The sequence below is a fragment of the Oncorhynchus gorbuscha genome, linkage group LG20 (genome assembly GCF_021184085.1).
Source record: "Oncorhynchus gorbuscha isolate QuinsamMale2020 ecotype Even-year linkage group LG20, OgorEven_v1.0, whole genome shotgun sequence".
Taxonomy (NCBI): Eukaryota; Metazoa; Chordata; class Actinopteri; order Salmoniformes; family Salmonidae; genus Oncorhynchus; species Oncorhynchus gorbuscha.
The window spans coordinates 45,211,158-45,231,666 of NC_060192.1; the positions used below are offsets into that span (position 1 = coordinate 45,211,158).

At 41.3% G+C, this 20,509-nt stretch overlaps 1 protein-coding gene across 2 annotated transcripts in view; it reads left to right on the plus strand.

Annotated features, from left to right (window-relative positions):
* The window catches only part of LOC124007240, a 46,465-nt gene that overhangs the window by 14,915 nt on the left and 11,041 nt on the right, over positions 1-20,509 (plus strand). For both annotated transcript variants that reach the window (XM_046317656.1, XM_046317657.1), the window contains exons 3-5: positions 1,483-1,611; positions 7,142-7,479; positions 7,885-7,980. In XM_046317656.1, coding sequence (XP_046173612.1) covers positions 1,483-1,611; positions 7,142-7,479; positions 7,885-7,980 — 563 coding nt within the window. The remainder of the gene's footprint in view (positions 1-1,482; positions 1,612-7,141; positions 7,480-7,884; positions 7,981-20,509) is intronic.

The window sequence follows — 20,509 nt, forward strand, 5'->3', positions numbered from 1 at the left end:
GGTCCATGTTGACTCCACAAGGTGTCTAAAGCGTTCCACAGGGATGCTGGTCCATGTTGACTCCACAAGGTGTCTATTGCGTTCCACAGGGATGCTGGCCCATGTTGACTCTACAAGGTGTCTAAAGCGTTCCACAGGGATGCTGGTCCATGTTGACTCCACAAGGTGTCTAAAGCGTTCCACAGGGATGCTGGTCCATGTTGACTCCACAAGGTGTCTAAAGCGTTCCACAGGGATGCTGGTCCATGTTGACTCCACAAGGTGTCTAAAGTGTTCCACAGGGATGCTGGTCCATGTTGACTCCACAAGGTGTCTAAAGTGTTCCACAGGGATGCTGGTCCATGTTGACTCCACAAGGTGTCTAAAGTGTTCCACAGGGATGCTGGTCCATGTTGACTCCACAAGGTGTCTAAAGTGTTCCACAGGGATGCTGGTCCATGTTGACTCCACAAGGTGTCTAAAGTGTTCCACAGGGATGCTGGTCCATGTTGACTCCACAAGGTGTCTAAAGAGTTCCACAGGGATGCTGGTCCATGTTGACTCCACAAGGTGTCTAAAGCGTTCCACAGGGATGCTGGTCCATGTTGACTCCACAAGGTGTCTAAAGAGTTCCACAGGGATGCTGGTCCATGTTGACTCCACAAGGTGTCTAAAGTGTTCCACAGGGATGCTGGTCCATGTTGACTCCACAAGGTGTCTAAAGCGTTCCACAGGGATGCTGGTCCATGTTGACTCCACAAGGTGTCTAAAGCGTTCCACAGGGATGCTGGTCCATGTTGACTCCACAAGGTGTCTAAAGCGTTCCACAGGGATGCTGGTCCATGTTGACTCCACAAGGTGTCTAAAGCGTTCCACAGGGATGCTGGTCCATGTTGACTCCACAAGGTGTCTAAAGTGTTCCACAGGGATGCTGGTCCATGTTGACTCCACAAGGTGTCTAAAGTGTTCCACAGGGATGCTGGTCCATGTTGACTCCACAAGGTGTCTAAAGCGTTCCACAGGGATGCTGGTCCATGTTGACTCCACAAGGTGTCTAAAGCATTCCACAGGGATGCTGGTCCATGTTGACTCCAATGCTTCCCACAGTTGTGTCAAGTTGGCTGGATGTCTTTTGGGTGGTGGACCATACTTGGTACACACAGAAAACTGTTGTGTGAAAAACCCAGCAGCGTTGCAGTTCTTGACACAAACCGGTGCTCCTGGCACCTACTACCCCGTTCAAAGGCACTGAAGTCTTTTGCCCATTCACCCTCTGAATGGCACACGAACACAATCCAATTCTCAAGGCTTAAAAACATCCTTCTTTGCCCTCCCCTGCATCTACACAGATTTTTGAAGTGTATTTAACAAGTGACATCAATAAGGGATCATACACATACTGTGTTCTTAATGTTTTATTGTGTGTGTGTCGGGCTGCTAAGATAATGATCCTATCGTCCTGTCCGATAATGGCTAATAAAAAGTGGTGCATTGTTCCTCCAGACCAACTCCCTGCCAGACCCTGAGCTGACCCCTGACCCCACCTGGGAGAGTCTGCAGGCCAATCAGAAGACCAACGCTGTCTGTCAGCTCACACGCAGCGCACGCAGCCACATCGGGGGAGTGTACCAGGTAGGAGACACTGACCGTAGTGGTGCCTCTGCTTTTCCCTTAACCTGCACCGCAATTGCTAATAACCCATCCGCAACCACCTGCCCTGTATGTGATCAAGTAAAAATCTGAAGCGTCTGACCCCAACCTGCTAATATAGAAGATGCTCTGTAGGCTACAGTCAGAACCGGCAGAATGATTTTTGGACAGGAAGTGCAGATATGTTTCTGCTTATAGTGTCTGATATTTTAGTAGACTTTTGTTAGTTAACTTGTTAACTCCTAATTAGATACATGCAGCTTCTCTTCAGTCATTATATGTTGCCCTAGAAGACTCAATCAACCTTTTGCTCAACAGAATTCCATAAGCCAATAGAATGGACGTAGTTGACGTTGGTAAAGTTCTGTCACCTCTGCTTCTTTAGAGGGTGTTTAGGGACCGGGGAGAAAATGCAATAATTTCTGTGCCAAACTTTCAAATGACATCATTTTGACCAGTTGTAAGGAAATAGAAAGCTGTGAAAACAATCCAACATGCTTCTGATAAGATGTCAGTTTGGCTTGGATGCATATTTATGTGGTTGAAATAGTATCATCTTATATGATGCTGATGACGATGGATACCGTCTGTAGAGGTGCTGACTGCGCATTCGTATTCTCTCAAGATGCTGAAAGAAATCATGTTTCTCCACTCCTGTTTGAGTCAATTTAGCCTACATTTGGGGAAATGCTTAATTCTGTTAATATTAAAGGCGAACTTTACACCTAGTGTTTTTCTCGTCTCCCTACATAATTATGAGGGGGTGTTTCAGACATAATTATTCACTATTTTTGCACCGGGAGATGTCATTGGTTGATTGAGGCGGCTGTCGGATAAAAAAAAAAATGAATAGTCATGTTTTATAGAAATTATGGTGGCTTTTGTGTTTCACCGATTGCACAATCACACTAGTAGATATGGCTGTCCTTGTTCAATAGAGCCTTGGGACTAGTCTCAATGATGTTCCTATCTGCCAGGACATTGTAGCATATCTAGGTTGACTCATTTTCCCCCTGGCTTTGTAAAGACTACAGACTGCCGGGAGCCATATACATCCCTTGTTCCCACCATCGAAATCAGGCTTTTCAATACGGGCCGGTACTAGTTCACAGGTTCACTGTCTATCCAAGATTACTAAATAATTAGCTACAAATGGCTGCTACTGATGATTCCTCTTTCCATGAAGAGCTGGACGACAACCATTTTTTTATGTTATTTTACATAGGAGCATATACACCCCGATTCATTTGAGCTAGAATACACTGACGAGGAGTTGAGACGGCAAGAAAAATAATTGCGAGACCAGCAGCAGCAGCAGCCTAGACCAGCAGCAGCCTAGACCAGCAGCAGCCTAGACCAGCAGCAGCCTAGACCAGCAGCAGCCTAGACCAACAGCAGCAGCAGCCTAGACCAGCAGCAGCCTAGACCAGCAGCAGCCTAGACCAACAGCAGCAGCAGCCTAGACCAGCAGCAGCCTAGACCAGCAGCAGCCTAGACCAGCAAGCAGCAGCAGCCTAGACCAGCAGCAGCCTAGACCAGCAGCAGCAGCCTAGACCAACAGCAGCAGCAGCCTAGACCAGCAGCAGCCTAGACCAGCAAGCAGCAGCCTAGACCAGCAACCAGCAGCAGCCTAGACCAGCAGCAGCCTAGACCAGCAAGCAGCAGCCTAGACCAGCAGCAACCAGCAAGCAGCAGCCTAGACCAGCAGCAGCAGCAGCCTAGACCAGCAGCAGCAGCCTAGACCAGCAAGCAGCAGCCTAGACCAGCAGCAGCCTAGACCAGCAAGCAGCAGCAGCCTAGACCAGCAGCAGCCTAGACCAGCAGCAGCAGCCTAGACCAACAGCAGCAGCAGCCTAGACCAGCAGCAGCCTAGACCAGCAAGCAGCAGCCTAGACCAGCAACCAGCAGCAGCCTAGACCAGCAACCAGCAGCAGCCTAGACCAGCAGCCTAGACCAGCAGCAGCAGCCTAGACCAGCAGCAGCCTAGACCAGCAGCAGCCTAGACCAGCAAGCAGCAGCAGCCTAGACCAGCAGCAGCAGCCTAGACCAGCAGCAGCAGCCTAGACCAGCAAGCAGCCTAGACCAGCAAGCAGCCTAGACCAGCAAGCAGCAGCAGCAGCCTAGACCAGCAAGCAGCAGCAGCAGCCTAGACCAGCAGCAGCAGCAGCAGCAGCCTAGACCAGCAGCAGCCTAGACCAGCAAGCAGCAGCCTAGACCAGCAAGCAGCAGCCTAGACCAGCAAGCAGCAGTTCTTTACTGGAAGCCTGTCCAACATAATCCTGGTAGAATCAGGAATTCCCCAGGGAAGCTGTCTAGGCCCCTTACTTTTTTCAATCTCTACTAACGACATGCCACTGGCTTTGAGTAAAGCATGTATCCAGATGATTCAACACTAAATAATGTGTAAATTTAGCAAGTTGAGGTGACTAAACTGCTTGGAGTAACCCTGGATTGTAAACTGTCATGGTCAGAACATTTGGCTACAACAGTAGCTAAGATGGGGAGGAGTCTGTCTATAATAAAGCGCTGCTCTGCCTTCTTAACAACACTATCAACAAGGCAGGTCCTACGGGCCCTAGTTTCTACCTTCTTAACAACACTATCAACAAGGCAGGTCCTACAGGCCCTAATTTCTACCTTCTTAACAACACTATCAACAAGGCAGATCCTACAGGCTCTAGTTTCTACCTTCTTAACAACACTATCAACAAGGCAGATCCTACAGGCTCTAGTTTCTACCTTCTTAACAACACTATCAACAAGGTAGGTCCTACAGGCCCTAGTTTCTACCTTCTTAACAGCACTATAAACAAGGCAGGTCTTGTCACCTGGACTACTGTTCAGTCGTGTGGTTGGGTGCCACAAAAAAAGGGCTTAGAAAAATTGCAATTGGCTCAGAACAGGGCAGCACAGCTGGCCCTTGGATGTACACACAGAGCTAATATTAATAATATGCATGTCAATCTCTCCTGGCTGAAAGTGGATGAGTTTGACTTCATCCCTACATTTATTTGTGAGAGGTATTGACATGGTGAATGCACCGAGCTGTCTGTTTGAACTACTGGCACACAGCTCGGACACCCATGCATACCCCATAAGACATGCCACCAGAGGTCTCTTCACAGTCCCCAAGTCTAGAACAGACTATGGGAGGCGCACAGTACTACATAGAGCCATGACTACATGGAACTCTATTCCACAGTACTACATAGAGCCATGACTACATGGAACTCTATTCCACAGTACTACATATAGCCATGACTACATGGAACTCTATTCCACAGTACTACATAGAGCCATGACTACATGGAACTCTATTCCACAGTACTACATAGAGCCATGACTACATAGAACTCTATTCCACAGTACTACGTAGAGCCATGACTACATAGAACTCTATTCCACATCAGGTAACTGATGTAACAGTAGAATCAGATTTAAAAACAGATCAAATACACCTTATGGAACAGCGGGGACTGTGAAGAGACACAAACATTGGCACAGACACACACACACACATATACGATAACAAATCAAATCAAATCAAATTTATTTGTCACAGTACTACATAGAGCCATGACTACATGGAACTCTATTCCACAGTTACTACAAGAGTGATAACTACATGGAACTAACTAACAATTCCAAAACAGTCTTATACACAGTGAGGGATGAACATGTACATGGATATTGAACAGTGATACATAGAGCCATGACTACATGGTACTCTATTCCACAGTATATACATATGAGATGACTACATGGAACAAAGTAAACAAAGTGGCATGTTAAAGTGGCTAGTGATACATGTGTTACATAAGGATGCATCGATGATGGAAGTACAGTATATACATATGCATATGAGATGAATAATGAACTCTAATTAACATTATATAAGGTAGCATTGTTTAAAGTGGTTAGTGATATATTTACATCATTTCCACATTCCCATTATTAAAATGGCTGAGTTGGGTCAGTGTCAATGACAGTGTTTAAAACTCAGAGTGGTGGCAAATCTGACCTTGAGATGGAAGCTGTTTTTCAGTCTCTCGGTCCCAGCTTTGATGACCTGTGAAGAGCCTTCTGGATGACACGGGGTGAAACAGGTTGACAGATCTTTATGGCCTTCCTGTAACAACGGGTGGTGTAACATACGCACTATAAATTAGAGGTCGACCGATTATGATTTTTCGATGCCGATTATTGGAGGACCAAAAAAGCCGATGCCAATTAATCGGACGATTTAAACATACATTTATTTTATTTGTAATAATGACAATTATAACAATACTGAATGAACACTTATTTTAACTTAATATAATACATCAATAAAATCAATTTAGCCTCAAATAAATAATGAAACATGTTCAATTTGGTTTAAATAATGCAAAAACAAAGTGTTGGAGAAGAAAGTAAAAGTGCAATATATGCCATGTAAGAAAGCTAACGTTTCAGTTCCTTGCTCAGAACATGAGAACATATGAAAGCTGGTGGTTCCTTTTAACATGAGTCTTCAATATTCCCAGGTAAGAAGTTTTAGGTTGTAGTTATTATAGGAAATTATAGGACTATTTCTCTCTATACCATTTGTATTTCATTAACATTATATATATATATGATACGTTTAATGCTAGCTACCAACTTACCTTGGCTTACTGTGGAGTAAGCCACAAGGGGCGAGTCGTTATTGCGTTGGACTAGTTAACTGTAAGGTAGCAAGATCGTTTAGGGCCAAATAGCATTCCAATTCGCTTGGTTGTTTTTGGTTGATTTCTTTCCAGCGTGTCAAATAGTTTTACTTTCTCATAATGTGTTTGGGTCTAATTGTGTTTCTGTCCTGAACCTAGAGAAGGAGTCCCCTCAGCCAGCTGGTCCTGGGGCTCTGTTCACAAACACAAAACAAACAGAGCCCCAGGACCAGCTGGCTGAGGGGACTCCTTCTCTAGGTTCATCTCTCTGTAGGTGAGGGATTTGTGGTGGAATGCTTTGATCTCAAACCAATCGCATCTACTCACGACCGCTCATGTTGTAAACACAGTCCAGTTCAAAGTGAATGGCACAGATCCATACATGGCAATGGACTATTTGCATATAGGCCTACTGCAGCTCTGATTGGTTATGCTGCACCGGTCTGTGTAGAGTATGCAATAGAATCATACTCCGATGAGTTCTGCCTACAACAAAATCTCTTGCATAGTTTGTTTTGGTATGTTGCATTGAAAGTGGCTAATATGTCGTGATTCGATCAGAATTACCACCGTAACAGGGAAAACTCTAGAAAGTTGAATGAATATGTGCTTCTCTCTTTGGGCTGATATTTAATCTGTCCCTGGGAGCTGCAAGGCTACTGCACACCCACGCGCACCCACGCGCAGCTTAGAGGTCCAGCTGAAACTGTTTGGGGTTACCCAATAAAAAAATCCAAGTTTATCCAACTCTAAATCTTATCTTTTTGTCAAAAAAAAAAAACATGCTGAAAAATTCTGCTTATGATCTCTTCTCTCTTTCTCAGAAGCTTCAGAGGAACAGAGCAGTGGTACAGGAGGAGTGTTTGGTGGCGACACCTGGCCAGGTGTGTGAGGGGGGAGAGAACAACGAGGGGGTCACCTCCCGTACACCCAGGCGCACCCCCGTCCGTTCCACCACACTCATACCTACAACAACCCCCAGTCGCACCCCCAGAGCCACCGTGCCCAAACGCACCCCTGCCTCAGGCCGCAGGGGGAGGAGAACCCCAGGGCGAAGTCCTGAGGTGACAGGGGTGAAGAACGTGGGAGGGAGGAGGCAGCTGGTTCGGATGGCTGCACTACGAAGCCCCTTCGCATCTCCTAACACTCAGAGCCTCAGACGGTGAGGACACACCCCCACACATGTATACATACACACACACGCACACACCCATACGTGTACACACATACAGTACCAGTCAAAAGTTTGGACACACCTACTCATTCCAGGGTTTTTTGTTAATTTTGTACTATTTTCTACATTGTAGAATAATAGTGAAGACATCAAAACTATGACAGAACACACATGGAATCATGTAGTGACCAAATAAAGTGTTAAATGTAAACAATAGTAAAAAATAAAGAAAAACCCCTGAATGTGCCCAAACTTTTGACTGGTCCTGTACATCCCTACACACACATCCACACTCTCAAACAATGTATACCGAATTGACCATGCCCAGAAACGAGTGCGTGTGATTGACTGGTGTGTCCTGCTCTCTGATTGGTTCCTGTGTATGATTGACAGGAAGTTTGGCCGGGACCTGGAGAGTGTGTCCAGCGGTCTCAGGAAGCTGAAACGTCTGTCCCACGCCTTTGATGATGTCATAGGGAGAGACGACCGGTGAAGAGAACACTAACACAGACATCTGTTACACAGTGTTTATATAGGGTTAGGGTCTGTTACACAGTGTTTATATAGGGTTAGGGTCTGTTACACAGTGTTTATATAGGGTTATGGTCTGTTACACAGTGTTTATATAGGGTTAGGGTCTGTTACACAGTGTTTATATAGGGTTATGGTCTGTTACAGTGTTTATATAGGGTTAGGGTCTGTTACAGTGTTTATATAGGGTTATGGTCTGTTACAGTGTTTATATAGGGTTAGGGTCTGTTACACAGTGTTTATATAGGGTTATGGTCTGTTACAGTGTTTATATAGGGTTAGGGTCTGTTACAGTGTTTATATAGGGTTAGGGTCTGTTACAGTGTTTATATAGGGTTAGGGTCTGTTACAGTGTTTATATAGGGTTAGGGTCTGTTACACAGTGTTTATATAGGGTTAGGGTCTGTTACACAGTGTTTATATAGGGTTAGGTCTGTTACACAGTGTTTTATAGGGTTAGGGTCTGTTACAGTGTTTATAGGGTTAGGGTCTGTTACAGTGTTTATATAGGGTTAGGGTCTGTTACAGTGTTTATATAGGGTTAGGGTCTGTTACACAGTGTTTATATAGGGTTAGGGTCTGTTACACAGTGTTTATATAGGGTTAGGGTCTGTTACACAGTGTTTATATAGGGTTAGGGTCTGTTACACAGTGTTTATATAGGGTTAGGGTCTGTTACAGTGTTTATATAGGGTTAGGGTCTGTTACACAGTGTTTATATAGGGTTAGGGTCTGTTACAGTGTTTATATAGGGTTATGGTCTGTTACAGTGTTTATATAGGGTTAGGGTCTGTTACAGTGTTTATATAGGGTTAGGGTCTGTTACAGTGTTTTATATAGGGTTAGGGTCTGTTACACAGTGTTTATATAGGGTTAGGGTCTGTTACAGTGTTTATACAGTGTTTAGTGTTTAGTATAGGGTTAGGGTCTGTTACACAGTGTTTATATAGGGTTATGGTCTGTTACAGTGTTTATATAGGGTTAGGGTCTGTTACACAGTGTTTATATAGGGTTAGGGTCTGTTACAGTGTTTATATAGGGTTAGGGTCTGTTACAGTGTTTATATAGGGTTAGGGTCTGTTACAGTGTTTATATAGGGTTATGGTCTGTTACAGTGTTTATATAGGGTTAGGGTCTGTTACAGTGTTTATATAGGGTTAGGGTCTGTTACACAGTGTTTATATAGGGTTAGGGTCTGTTACACAGTGTTTATATAGGGTTAGGGTCTGTTACAGTGTTTATATAGGGTTATGGTCTGTTACAGTGTTTATATAGGGTTAGGGTCTGTTACAGTGTTTATATAGGGTTAGGGTCTGTTACACAGTGTTTATATAGGGTTAGGGTCTGTTACACAGTGTTTATATAGGGTTAGGGTCTGTTACACAGTGTTTATATAGGGTTAGGGTCTGTTACACAGTGTTTATATAGGGTTAGGGTCTGTTACACAGTGTTTATATAGGGTTAGGGTCTGTTACAGTGTTTATATAGGGTTAGGGTCTGTTACAGTGTTTATATAGGGTTAGGGTCTGTTACAGTGTTTATATAGGGTTAGGGTCTGTTACAGTGTTTATATAGGGTTAGGGTCTGTTACAGTGTTTATATAGGGTTAGGGTCTGTTACACAGTGTTTATATAGGGTTAGGGTCTGTTACAGTGTTTATATAGGGTTAGGGTCTGTTACAGTGTTTATATAGGGTTAGGGTCTGTTACAGTGTTTATATAGGGTTAGGGTCTGTTACAGTGTTTATATAGGGTTAGGGTCTGTTACAGTGTTTATATAGGGTTAGGGTCTGTTACACAGTGTTTATATAGGGTTAGGGTCTGTTACAGTGTTTATATAGGGTTAGGGTCTGTTACAGTGTTTATATAGGGTTAGGGTCTGTTACAGTGTTTATATAGGGTTAGGGTCTGTTACAGTGTTTATATAGGGTTAGGGTCTGTTACACAGTGTTTATATAGGGTTAGGGTCTGTTACAGTGTTTATATAGGGTTAGGGTCTGTTACACAGTGTTTATATAGGGTTAGGGTCTGTTACAGTGTTTATATAGGGTTAGGGTCTGTTACAGTGTTTATATAGGGTTAGGGTCTGTTACAGTGTTTATATAGGGTTAGGGTCTGTTACAGTGTTTATATAGGGTTAGGGTCTGTTACAGTGTTTATATAGGGTTAGGGTCTGTTACAGTGTTTATATAGGGTTAGGGTCTGTTACAGTGTTTATATAGGGTTAGGGTCTGTTACAGTGTTTATATAGGGTTAGGGTCTGTTACAGTGTTTATATAGGGTTAGGGTCTGTTACAGTGTTTATATAGGGTTAGGGTCTGTTACAGTGTTTATATAGGGTTAGGGTCTGTTACACAGTGTTTATATAGGGTTAGGGGTTACACTAGGGTTAGGGTCACAGTGTTTATATAGGGTTAGGGTCTGTTACAGTGTTTATATAGGGTTAGGGTCTGTTACAGTGTTTATATAGGGTTAGGGTCTGTTACACAGTGTTTATATAGGGTTAGGGTCTGTTACACAGTGTTTATATAGGGTTAGGGTCTGTTACACAGTGTTTATATAGGGTTAGGGTCTGTTACACAGTGTTTATATAGGGTTAGGGTCTGTTACACAGTGTTTATATAGGGTTAGGGTCTGTTACAGTGTTTATATAGGGTTAGGGTCTGTTACACAGTGTTTATATAGGGTTAGGGTCTGTTACACAGTGTTTATATAGGGTTAGGGTCTGTTACAGTGTTTATATAGGGTTAGGGTCTGTTACACAGTGTTTATATAGGGTTAGGGTCTGTTACAGTGTTTATATAGGGTTAGGGTCTGTTACAGTGTTTATATAGGGTTAGGGTCTGTTACACAGTGTTTATATAGGGTTAGGGTCTGTTACACAGTGTTTATATAGGGTTAGGGTCTGTTACACAGTGTTTATATAGGGTTAGGGTCTGTTACAGTGTTTATATAGGGTTAGGGTCTGTTACACAGTGTTTATATAGGGTTAGGGTCTGTTACAGTGTTTATATAGGGTTAGGGTCTGTTACACAGTGTTTATATAGGGTTAGGGTCTGTTACAGTGTTTATATAGGGTTAGGGTCTGTTACAGTGTTTATATAGGGTTAGGGTCTGTTACACAGTGTTTATATAGGGTTAGGGTCTGTTACACAGTGTTTATATAGGGTTAGGGTCTGTTACAGTGTTTATATAGGGTTAGGGTCTGTTACACAGTGTTTATATAGGGTTAGGGTCTGTTACACAGTGTTTATATAGGGTTAGGGTCTGTTACACAGTGTTTATATAGGGTTAGGGTCTGTTACACAGTGTTTATATAGGGTTAGGGTCTGTTACACAGTGTTTATATAGGGTTAGGGTCTGTTACAGTGTTTATATAGGGTTAGGGTCTGTTACACAGTGTTTATATAGGGTTAGGGTCTGTTACACAGTGTTTATATAGGGTTAGGGTCTGTTACAGTGTTTATATAGGGTTAGGGTCTGTTACACAGTGTTTATATAGGGTTAGGGTCTGTTAGGGTTAGGGTCACAGTGTTTATATAGGGTTAGGGTCTGTTACAGTGTTTATATAGGGTTAGGGTCTGTTACACAGTGTTTATATAGGGTTAGGGTCTGTTACAGTGTTTATATAGGGTTAGGGTCTGTTACAGTGTTTATATAGGGTTAGGGTCTGTTACAGTGTTTATATAGGGTTAGGGTCTGTTACAGTGTTTATATAGGGTTAGGGTCTGTTACACAGTGTTTATATAGGGTTAGGGTCTGTTACACAGTGTTTATATAGGGTTAGGGTCTGTTACAGTGTTTATATAGGGTTAGGGTCTGTTACACAGTGTTTATATAGGGTTAGGGTCTGTTACACAGTGTTTATATAGGGTTAGGGTCTGTTACAGTGTTTATATAGGGTTAGGGTCTGTTACAGTGTTTATATAGGGTTAGGGTCTGTTACAGTGTTTATATAGGGTTAGGGTCTGTTACAGTGTTTATATAGGGTTAGGGTCTGTTACACAGTGTTTATATAGGGTTAGGGTCTGTTACACAGTGTTTTATAGGGTTAGGGTTATGGTCTGTTACACAGTGTTTATATAGGGTTATGGTCTGTTACAGTGTTTATATAGGGTTAGGGTCTGTTACACAGTGTTTATATAGGGTTATGGTCTGTTACAGTGTTTATATAGGGTTAGGGTCTGTTACACAGTGTTTATATAGGGTTATGGTCTGTTACAGTGTTTATATAGGGTTAGGGTCTGTTACAGTGTTTATATAGGGTTAGGGTCTGTTACAGTGTTTATATAGGGTTAGGGTCTGTTACAGTGTTTATATAGGGTTAGGGTCTGTTACAGTGTTTATATAGGGTTAGGGTCTGTTACAGTGTTTATATAGGGTTAGGGTCTGTTACACAGTGTTTATATAGGGTTAGGGTCTGTTACAGTGTTTATATAGGGTTAGGGTCTGTTACACAGTGTTTATATAGGGTTAGGGTCTGTTACAGTGTTTATATAGGGTTAGGGTCTGTTACACAGTGTTTATATAGGGTTAGGGTCTGTTACAGTGTTTATATAGGGTTAGGGTCTGTTACACAGTGTTTATATAGGGTTAGGGTCTGTTACACAGTGTTTATATAGGGTTAGGGTCTGTTACAGTGTTTATATAGGGTTAGGGTCTGTTACAGTGTTTATATAGGGTTAGGGTCTGTTACAGTGTTTATATAGGGTTAGGGTCTGTTACACAGTGTTTATATAGGGTTAGGGTCTGTTACAGTGTTTATATAGGGTTAGGGTCTGTTACAGTGTTTATATAGGGTTAGGGTCTGTTACAGTGTTTATATAGGGTTAGGGTCTGTTACAGTGTTTATATAGGGTTAGGGTCTGTTACACAGTGTTTATATAGGGTTAGGGTCTGTTACAGTGTTTATATAGGGTTAGGGTCTGTTACAGTGTTTATATAGGGTTAGGGTCTGTTACACAGTGTTTATATAGGGTTAGGGTCTGTTACAGTGTTTATATAGGGTTAGGGTCTGTTACACAGTGTTTATATAGGGTTAGGGTCTGTTAGGGTCACAGTGTTTATATAGGGTTAGGGTCTGTTACAGTGTTTATATAGGGTTAGGGTCTGTTACACAGTGTTTATATAGGGTTAGGGTCTGTTACAGTGTTTATATAGGGTTAGGGTCTGTTACAGTGTTTATATAGGGTTAGGGTCTGTTACAGTGTTTATATAGGGTTATGGTCTGTTACAGTGTTTATATAGGGTTAGGGTCTGTTACACAGTGTTTATATAGGGTTAGGGTCTGTTACACAGTGTTTATATAGGGTTAGGGTCTGTTACAGTGTTTATATAGGGTTAGGGTCTGTTACACAGTGTTTATATAGGGTTAGGGTCTGTTACAGTGTTTATATAGGGTTATGGTCTGTTACAGTGTTTATATAGGGTTAGGTCTGTTAGGGGGTCACAGTGTTTATATAGGGTTAGGGTCTAGGGTTAGGGTCTGTTACAGTGTTTATATAGGGTTAGGGTCTGTTACAGTGTTTATATAGGGTTAGGGTCTGTTACACAGTGTTTATATAGGGTTAGGGTCTGTTACAGTGTTTATATAGGGTTAGGGTCTGTTACAGTGTTTATATAGGGTTAGGGTCTGTTACAGTGTTTATATAGGGTTAGGGTCTGTTACAGTGTTTATATAGGGTTAGGGTCTGTTACAGTGTTTATATAGGGTTAGGGTCTGTTACAGTGTTTATATAGGGTTAGGGTTCTAGGGTTAGGGTCACAGTGTTTATATAGGGTTAGGGTCTGTTACAGTGTTTATATAGGGTTAGGGTCTGTTACAGTGTTTATATAGGGTTAGGGTCTGTTACAGTGTTTATATAGGGTTAGGGTCTGTTACAGTGTTTATATAGGGTTAGGGTCTGTTACACAGTGTTTATATAGGGTTAGGGTCTGTTACAGTGTTTATATAGGGTTAGGGTCTGTTACACAGTGTTTATATAGGGTTAGGGTCTGTTACAGTGTTTATATAGGGTTAGGGTCTGTTACACAGTGTTTATATAGGGTTAGGGTCTGTTACAGGTTCTAGGGTTAGGGTCTGTTACAGTGTTTATATAGGGTTAGGGTCTGTTACAGTGTTTATATAGGGTTAGGGTCTGTTATGGTCACAGTGTTTATATAGGGTTAGGGTCTGTTACACAGTGTTTATATAGGGTTAGGGTCTGTTACAGTGTTTATATAGGGTTAGGGTCTGTTACAGTGTTTATATAGGGTTAGGGTCTGTTACACAGTGTTTATATAGGGTTAGGGTCTGTTAGGGTCACAGTGTTTATATAGGGTTAGGGTCTGTTACACAGTGTTTATATAGGGTTAGGGTCTGTTACAGTGTTTATATAGGGTTAGGGTCTGTTACAGTGTTTATATAGGGTTAGGGTCTGTTACACAGTGTTTATATAGGGTTAGGGTCTGTTACACAGTGTTTATATAGGGTTAGGGTCTGTTACAGTGTTTATATAGGGTTAGGGTCTGTTACACAGTGTTTATATAGGGTTAGGGTCTGTTACAGTGTTTATATAGGGTTAGGGTCTGTTACAGTGTTTATATAGGGTTAGGGTCTGTTACACAGTGTTTATATAGGGTTAGGGTCTGTTACACAGTGTTTATATAGGGTTAGGGTCTGTTACACAGTGTTTATATAGGGTTAGGGTCTGTTACAGTGTTTATATAGGGTTAGGGTCTGTTACACAGTGTTTATATAGGGTTAGGGTCTGTTACAGTGTTTATATAGGGTTAGGGTCTGTTACACAGTGTTTATATAGGGTTAGGGTCTGTTACAGTGTTTATATAGGGTTAGGGTCTGTTTACAGTGTTTATATAGGGTTAGGGTCTGTTACACAGTGTTTATATAGGGTTAGGGTCTGTTACACAGTGTTTATATAGGGTTAGGGTCTGTTACAGTGTTTATATAGGGTTAGGGTCTGTTACACAGTGTTTATATAGGGTTAGGGTCTGTTACACAGTGTTTATATAGGGTTAGGGTCTGTTACAGTGTTTATATAGGGTTAGGGTCTGTTACACAGTGTTTATATAGGGTTAGGGTCTGTTACACAGTGTTTATATAGGGTTAGGGTCTGTTACAGTGTTTATATAGGGTTAGGGTCTGTTACACAGTGTTTATATAGGGTTAGGGTCTGTTACAGTGTTTATATAGGGTTAGGGTCTGTTACAGTGTTTATATAGGGTTAGGGTCTGTTACACAGTGTTTATATAGGGTTAGGGTCTGTTACACAGTGTTTATATAGGGTTAGGGTCTGTTACAGTGTTTATATAGGGTTAGGGTCTGTTACAGTGTTTATATAGGGTTAGGGTCTGTTACAGTGTTTATATAGGGTTAGGGTCTGTTACAGTGTTTATATAGGGTTAGGGTCTGTTACAGTGTTTATATAGGGTTATGGTCTGTTACACAGTGTTTATATAGGGTTAGGGTCTGTTACACAGTGTTTATATAGGGTTAGGGTCTGTTACACAGTGTTTATATAGGGTTAGGGTCTGTTACAGTGTTTATATAGGGTTAGGGTCTGTTACACAGTGTTTATATAGGGTTAGGGTCTGTTACACAGTGTTTATAGGGTTATGGTCTGTTACAGTGTTTATATAGGGTTAGGGTCTGTTACAGTGTTTATATAGGGTTAGGGTCTGTTACAGTGTTTATATAGGGTTAGGGTCTGTTACAGTGTTTATATAGGGTTAGGGTCTGTTACAGTGTTTATATAGGGTTAGGGTCTGTTACAGTGTTTATATAGGGTTAGGGTCTGTTACACAGTGTTTATATAGGGTTAGGGTCTGTTACAGTGTTTATAGGGTTAGGGTCTGTTAGGGTTAGGGGGTCTGTTACAGTGTTTATATAGGGTTAGGGTCTGTTACAGTGTTTATATAGGGTTAGGGTCTGTTACAGTGTTTATATAGGGTTAGGGTCTGTTACACAGTGTTTATATAGGGTTAGGGTCTGTTACAGTGTTTATATAGGGTTAGGGTCTGTTACAGTGTTTATATAGGGTTAGGGTCTGTTACAGTGTTTATATAGGGTTAGGGTCTGTTACAGTGTTTATATAGGGTTAGGGTCTGTTACACAGTGTTTATATAGGGTTAGGGTCTGTTACACAGTGTTTATAGGGTTAGGTCTGTTACAGTGTTTATATAGGGTTAGGGTCTGTTACACAGTGTTTATATAGGGTTAGGTCTGTTACAGTGTTTATATAGGGTTACACAGTGTTTATATAGGGTTAGGGTCTGTTACAGTGTTTATATAGGGTTAGGGTCTGTTACACAGTGTTTATATAGGGTTAGGGTCTGTTACACAGTGTTTATATAGGGTTAGGGTCTGTTACAGTGTTTATATAGGGTTAGGGTCTGTTACAGTGTTTATATAGGGTTAGGGTCTGTTACAGTGTTTATATAGGGTTAGGGTCTGTTACACAGTGTTTATATAGGGTTAGGGTCTGTTACAGTGTTTATATAGGGTTAGGGTCTGTTACAGTGTTTATATAGGGTTAGGGTCTGTTACAGTGTTTATATAGGGTTAGGGTCTGTTACAGTGTTTATATAGGGTTAGGGTCTGTTACAGTGTTTATATAGGGTTAGGGTCTGTTACAGTGTTTATATAGGGTTAGGGTCTGTTACAGTGTTTATATAGGGTTAGGGTCTGTTACAGTGTTTATATAGGGTTAGGGTCTGTTACAGTGTTTATATAGGGTTAGGGTCTGTTACACAGTGTTTATATAGGGTTAGGGTCTGTTAGGGTCTGTTACAGTGTTTATATAGGGTTAGGGTCTGTTACACAGTGTTTATATAGGGTTAGGGTCTGTTACAGTGTTTATATAGGGTTAGGGTCTGTTACAGTGTTTATATAGGGTTAGGGTCTGTTACAGTGTTTATATAGGGTTAGGGTCTGTTACAGTGTTTATATAGGGTTAGGGTCTGTTACACAGTGTTTATAGGGTTAGGGTTAGGGTCTGTTACACAGTGTTTATATAGGGTTAGGGTCTGTTACAGTGTTTATATAGGGTTAGGGTCTGTTACACAGTGTTTATATAGGGTTAGGGTCTGTTATATACAGTGTTTATATAGGGTTAGGGTCTGTTACAGTGTTTATATAGGGTTAGGGTCTGTTACAGTGTTTATATAGGGTTAGGGTCTGTTACAGTGTTTATATAGGGTTAGGGTCTGTTACAGTGTTTATATAGGGTTAGGGTCTGTTACAGTGTTTATATAGGGTTAGGGTCTGTTACAGTGTTTATATAGGGTTAGGGTCTGTTACACAGTGTTTATATAGGGTTAGGGTCTGTTACAGTGTTTATATAGGGTTAGGGTCTGTTACACAGTGTTTATATAGGGTTAGGGTCTGTTACAGTGTTTATATAGGGTTAGGGTCTGTTACACAGTGTTTATATAGGGTTAGGGTCTGTTACACAGTGTTTATATAGGGTTAGGGTCTGTTACACAGTGTTTATATAGGGTTAGGGTCTGTTACAGTGTTTATATAGGGTTAGGGTCTGTACAGTGTTTATATAGGGTTAGGGTCTGTTACAGTGTTTATATAGGGTTAGGGTCTGTTACAGTGTTTATATAGGGTTAGGGTCTGTTACACAGTGTTTATATAGGGTTAGGGTCTGTTACAGTGTTTATATAGGGTTAGGGTCTGTTACACAGTGTTTATATAGGGTTAGGGTCTGTTACAGTGTTTATATAGGGTTAGGGTCTGTTACAGTGTTTTATAGGGTTAGGGTCTGTTACAGTGTTTATATAGGGTTAGGGTCTGTTACAGTGTTTATATAGGGTTAGGGTCTGTTACAGTGTTTATATAGGGTTAGGGTCTGTTACAGTGTTTATATAGGGTTAGGGTCTGTTACACAGTGTTTATATAGGGTTAGGGTCTGTTACAGTGTTTATATAGGGTTAGGTCTGTTACACAGTGTTTATATAGGGTTAGGGTCTGTTACAGTGTTTATATAGGGTTAGGGTCTGTTACAGTGTTTATATAGGGTTAGGGTCTGTTACAGTGTTTATATAGGGTTAGGGTCTGTTACAGTGTTTATATAGGGTTAGGGTCTGTTTATATAGGGTTAGGGTCTGTTACAGTGTTTATATAGGGTTAGGGTCTGTTACAGTGTTTATATAGGGTTAGGGTCTGTTACACAGTGTTTATATAGGGTTAGGGTCTGTTACAGTGTTTATATAGGGTTAGGGTCTGTTACAGTGTTTATATAGGGTTAGGGTCTGTTACACAGTGTTTTTAGGGTTAGGGTCTGTTAGTGTTTAGGGTTAGGGTCTGTTACAGTGTTTATATAGGGTTAGGGTCTGTTACAGTGTTTATATAGGGTTAGGGTCTGTTACAGTGTTTATATAGGGTTAGGGTCTGTTACACAGTGTTTATATAGGGTTAGGGTCTGTTACAGTGTTTATATAGGGTTAGGGTCTGTTACACAGTGTTTATATAGGGTTAGGGTCTGTTACACAGTGTTTATATAGGGTTAGGGTCTGTTACAGTGTTTATATAGGGTTAGGGTCTGTTACAGTGTTTATATAGGGTTAGGGTCTGTTACACAGTGTTTATATAGGGTTAGGGTCTGTTACACAGTGTTTATATAGGGTTAGGGTCTGTTACACAGTGTTTATATAGGGTTAGGGTCTGTTACAGTGTTTATATAGGGTTAGGGTCTGTTACACAGTGTTTATATAGGGTTAGGGTCTGTTACACAGTGTTTATATAGGGTTAGGGTCTGTTACAGTGTTTATATAGGGTTATGGTCTGTTACACAGTGTTTATATAGGGTTAGGGTCTGTTACAGTGTTTATATAGGGTTAGGGTCTGTTACAGTGTTTATATAGGGTTAGGGTCTGTTACACAGTGTTTATATAGGGTTAGGGTCTGTTACAGTGTTTATATAGGGTTAGGGTCTGTTACAGTGTTTATATAGGGTTAGGGTCTGTTACAGTGTTTATATAGGGTTATGGTCTGTTACACAGTGTTTATATAGGGTTAGGGTCTGTTACACAGTGTTTATATAGGGTTAGGGTCTGTTACACAGTGTTTATATAGGGTTAGGGTCTGTTACAGTGTTTATATAGGGTTAGGGTCTGTTACACAGTGTTTATATAGGGTTAGGGTCTGTTACACAGTGTTTATATAGGGTTATGGTCTGTTACAGTGTTTATATAGGGTTAGGGTCTGTTACAGTGTTTATATAGGGTTAGGGTCTGTTACAGTGTTTATATAGGGTTAGGGTCTGTTACAGTGTTTATATAGGGTTAGGGTCTGTTACAGTGTTTATATAGGGTTAGGGTCTGTTACAGTGTTTATATAGGGTTAGGGTCTGTTACACAGTGTTTATATAGGGTTAGGGTCTGTTACAGTGTTTATATAGGGTTAGGGTCTGTTACACAGTGTTTATATAGGGTTATGGTCTGTTACACAGTGTTTATATAGGGTTAGGGTCTGTTACACAGTGTTTATATAGGGTTAGGGTCTGTTACAGTGTTTATATAGGGTTAGGGTCTGTTACAGTGTTTATATAGGGTTAGGGTCTGTTACAGTGTTTATATAGGGTTAGGGTCTGTTACAGTGTTTATATAGGGTTAGGGTCTGTTACACAGTGTTTATATAGGGTTAGGGTCTGTTACACAGTGTTTATATAGGGTTAGGGTCTGTTACAGTGTTTATATAGGGTTAGGGTCTGTTACAGTGTTTATATAGGGTTAGGGTCTGTTACAGTGTTTATATAGGGTTAGGGTCTGTTACACAGTGTTTATATAGGGTTAGGGTCTGTTACACAGTGTTTATATAGGGTTAGGGTCTGTTACACAGTGTTTATATAGGGTTAGGGTCTGTTACACAGTGTTTATATAGGGTTAGGGTCTGTTACAGTGTTTATATAGGGTTAGGGTCTGTTACAGTGTTTATATAGGGTTAGGGTCTGTTACACAGTGTTTATATAGGGTTAGGGTCTGTTACAGTGTTTATATAGGGTTAGGGTCTGTTACACAGTGTTTATATAGGGTTAGGGTCTGTTACACAGTGTTTATATAGGGTTAGGGTCTGTTACAGTGTTTATATAGGGTTAGGGTCTGTTACAGTGTTTATATAGGGTTAGGGTCTGTTACTGTTACAGTGTTTATATAGGGTTAGGGTCTGTTACAGTGTTTATATAGGGTTAGGGTCTGTTACAGTGTTTATATAGGGTTAGGGTCTGTTACAGTGTTTATATAGGGTTAGGGTCTGTTACAGTGTTTATATAGGGTTAGGGTCTGTTACACAGTGTTTATATAGGGTTAGGGGGTCTGTTACACAGTGTTTATATAGGGTTAGGGTCTGTTACACAGTGTTTATATAGGGTTAGGGTCTGTTACAGTGTTTATATAGGGTTAGGGTCTGTTACACAGTGTTTATATAGGGTTAGGGTCTGTTACACAGTGTTTATATAGGGTTAGGGTCTGTTACACAGTGTTTA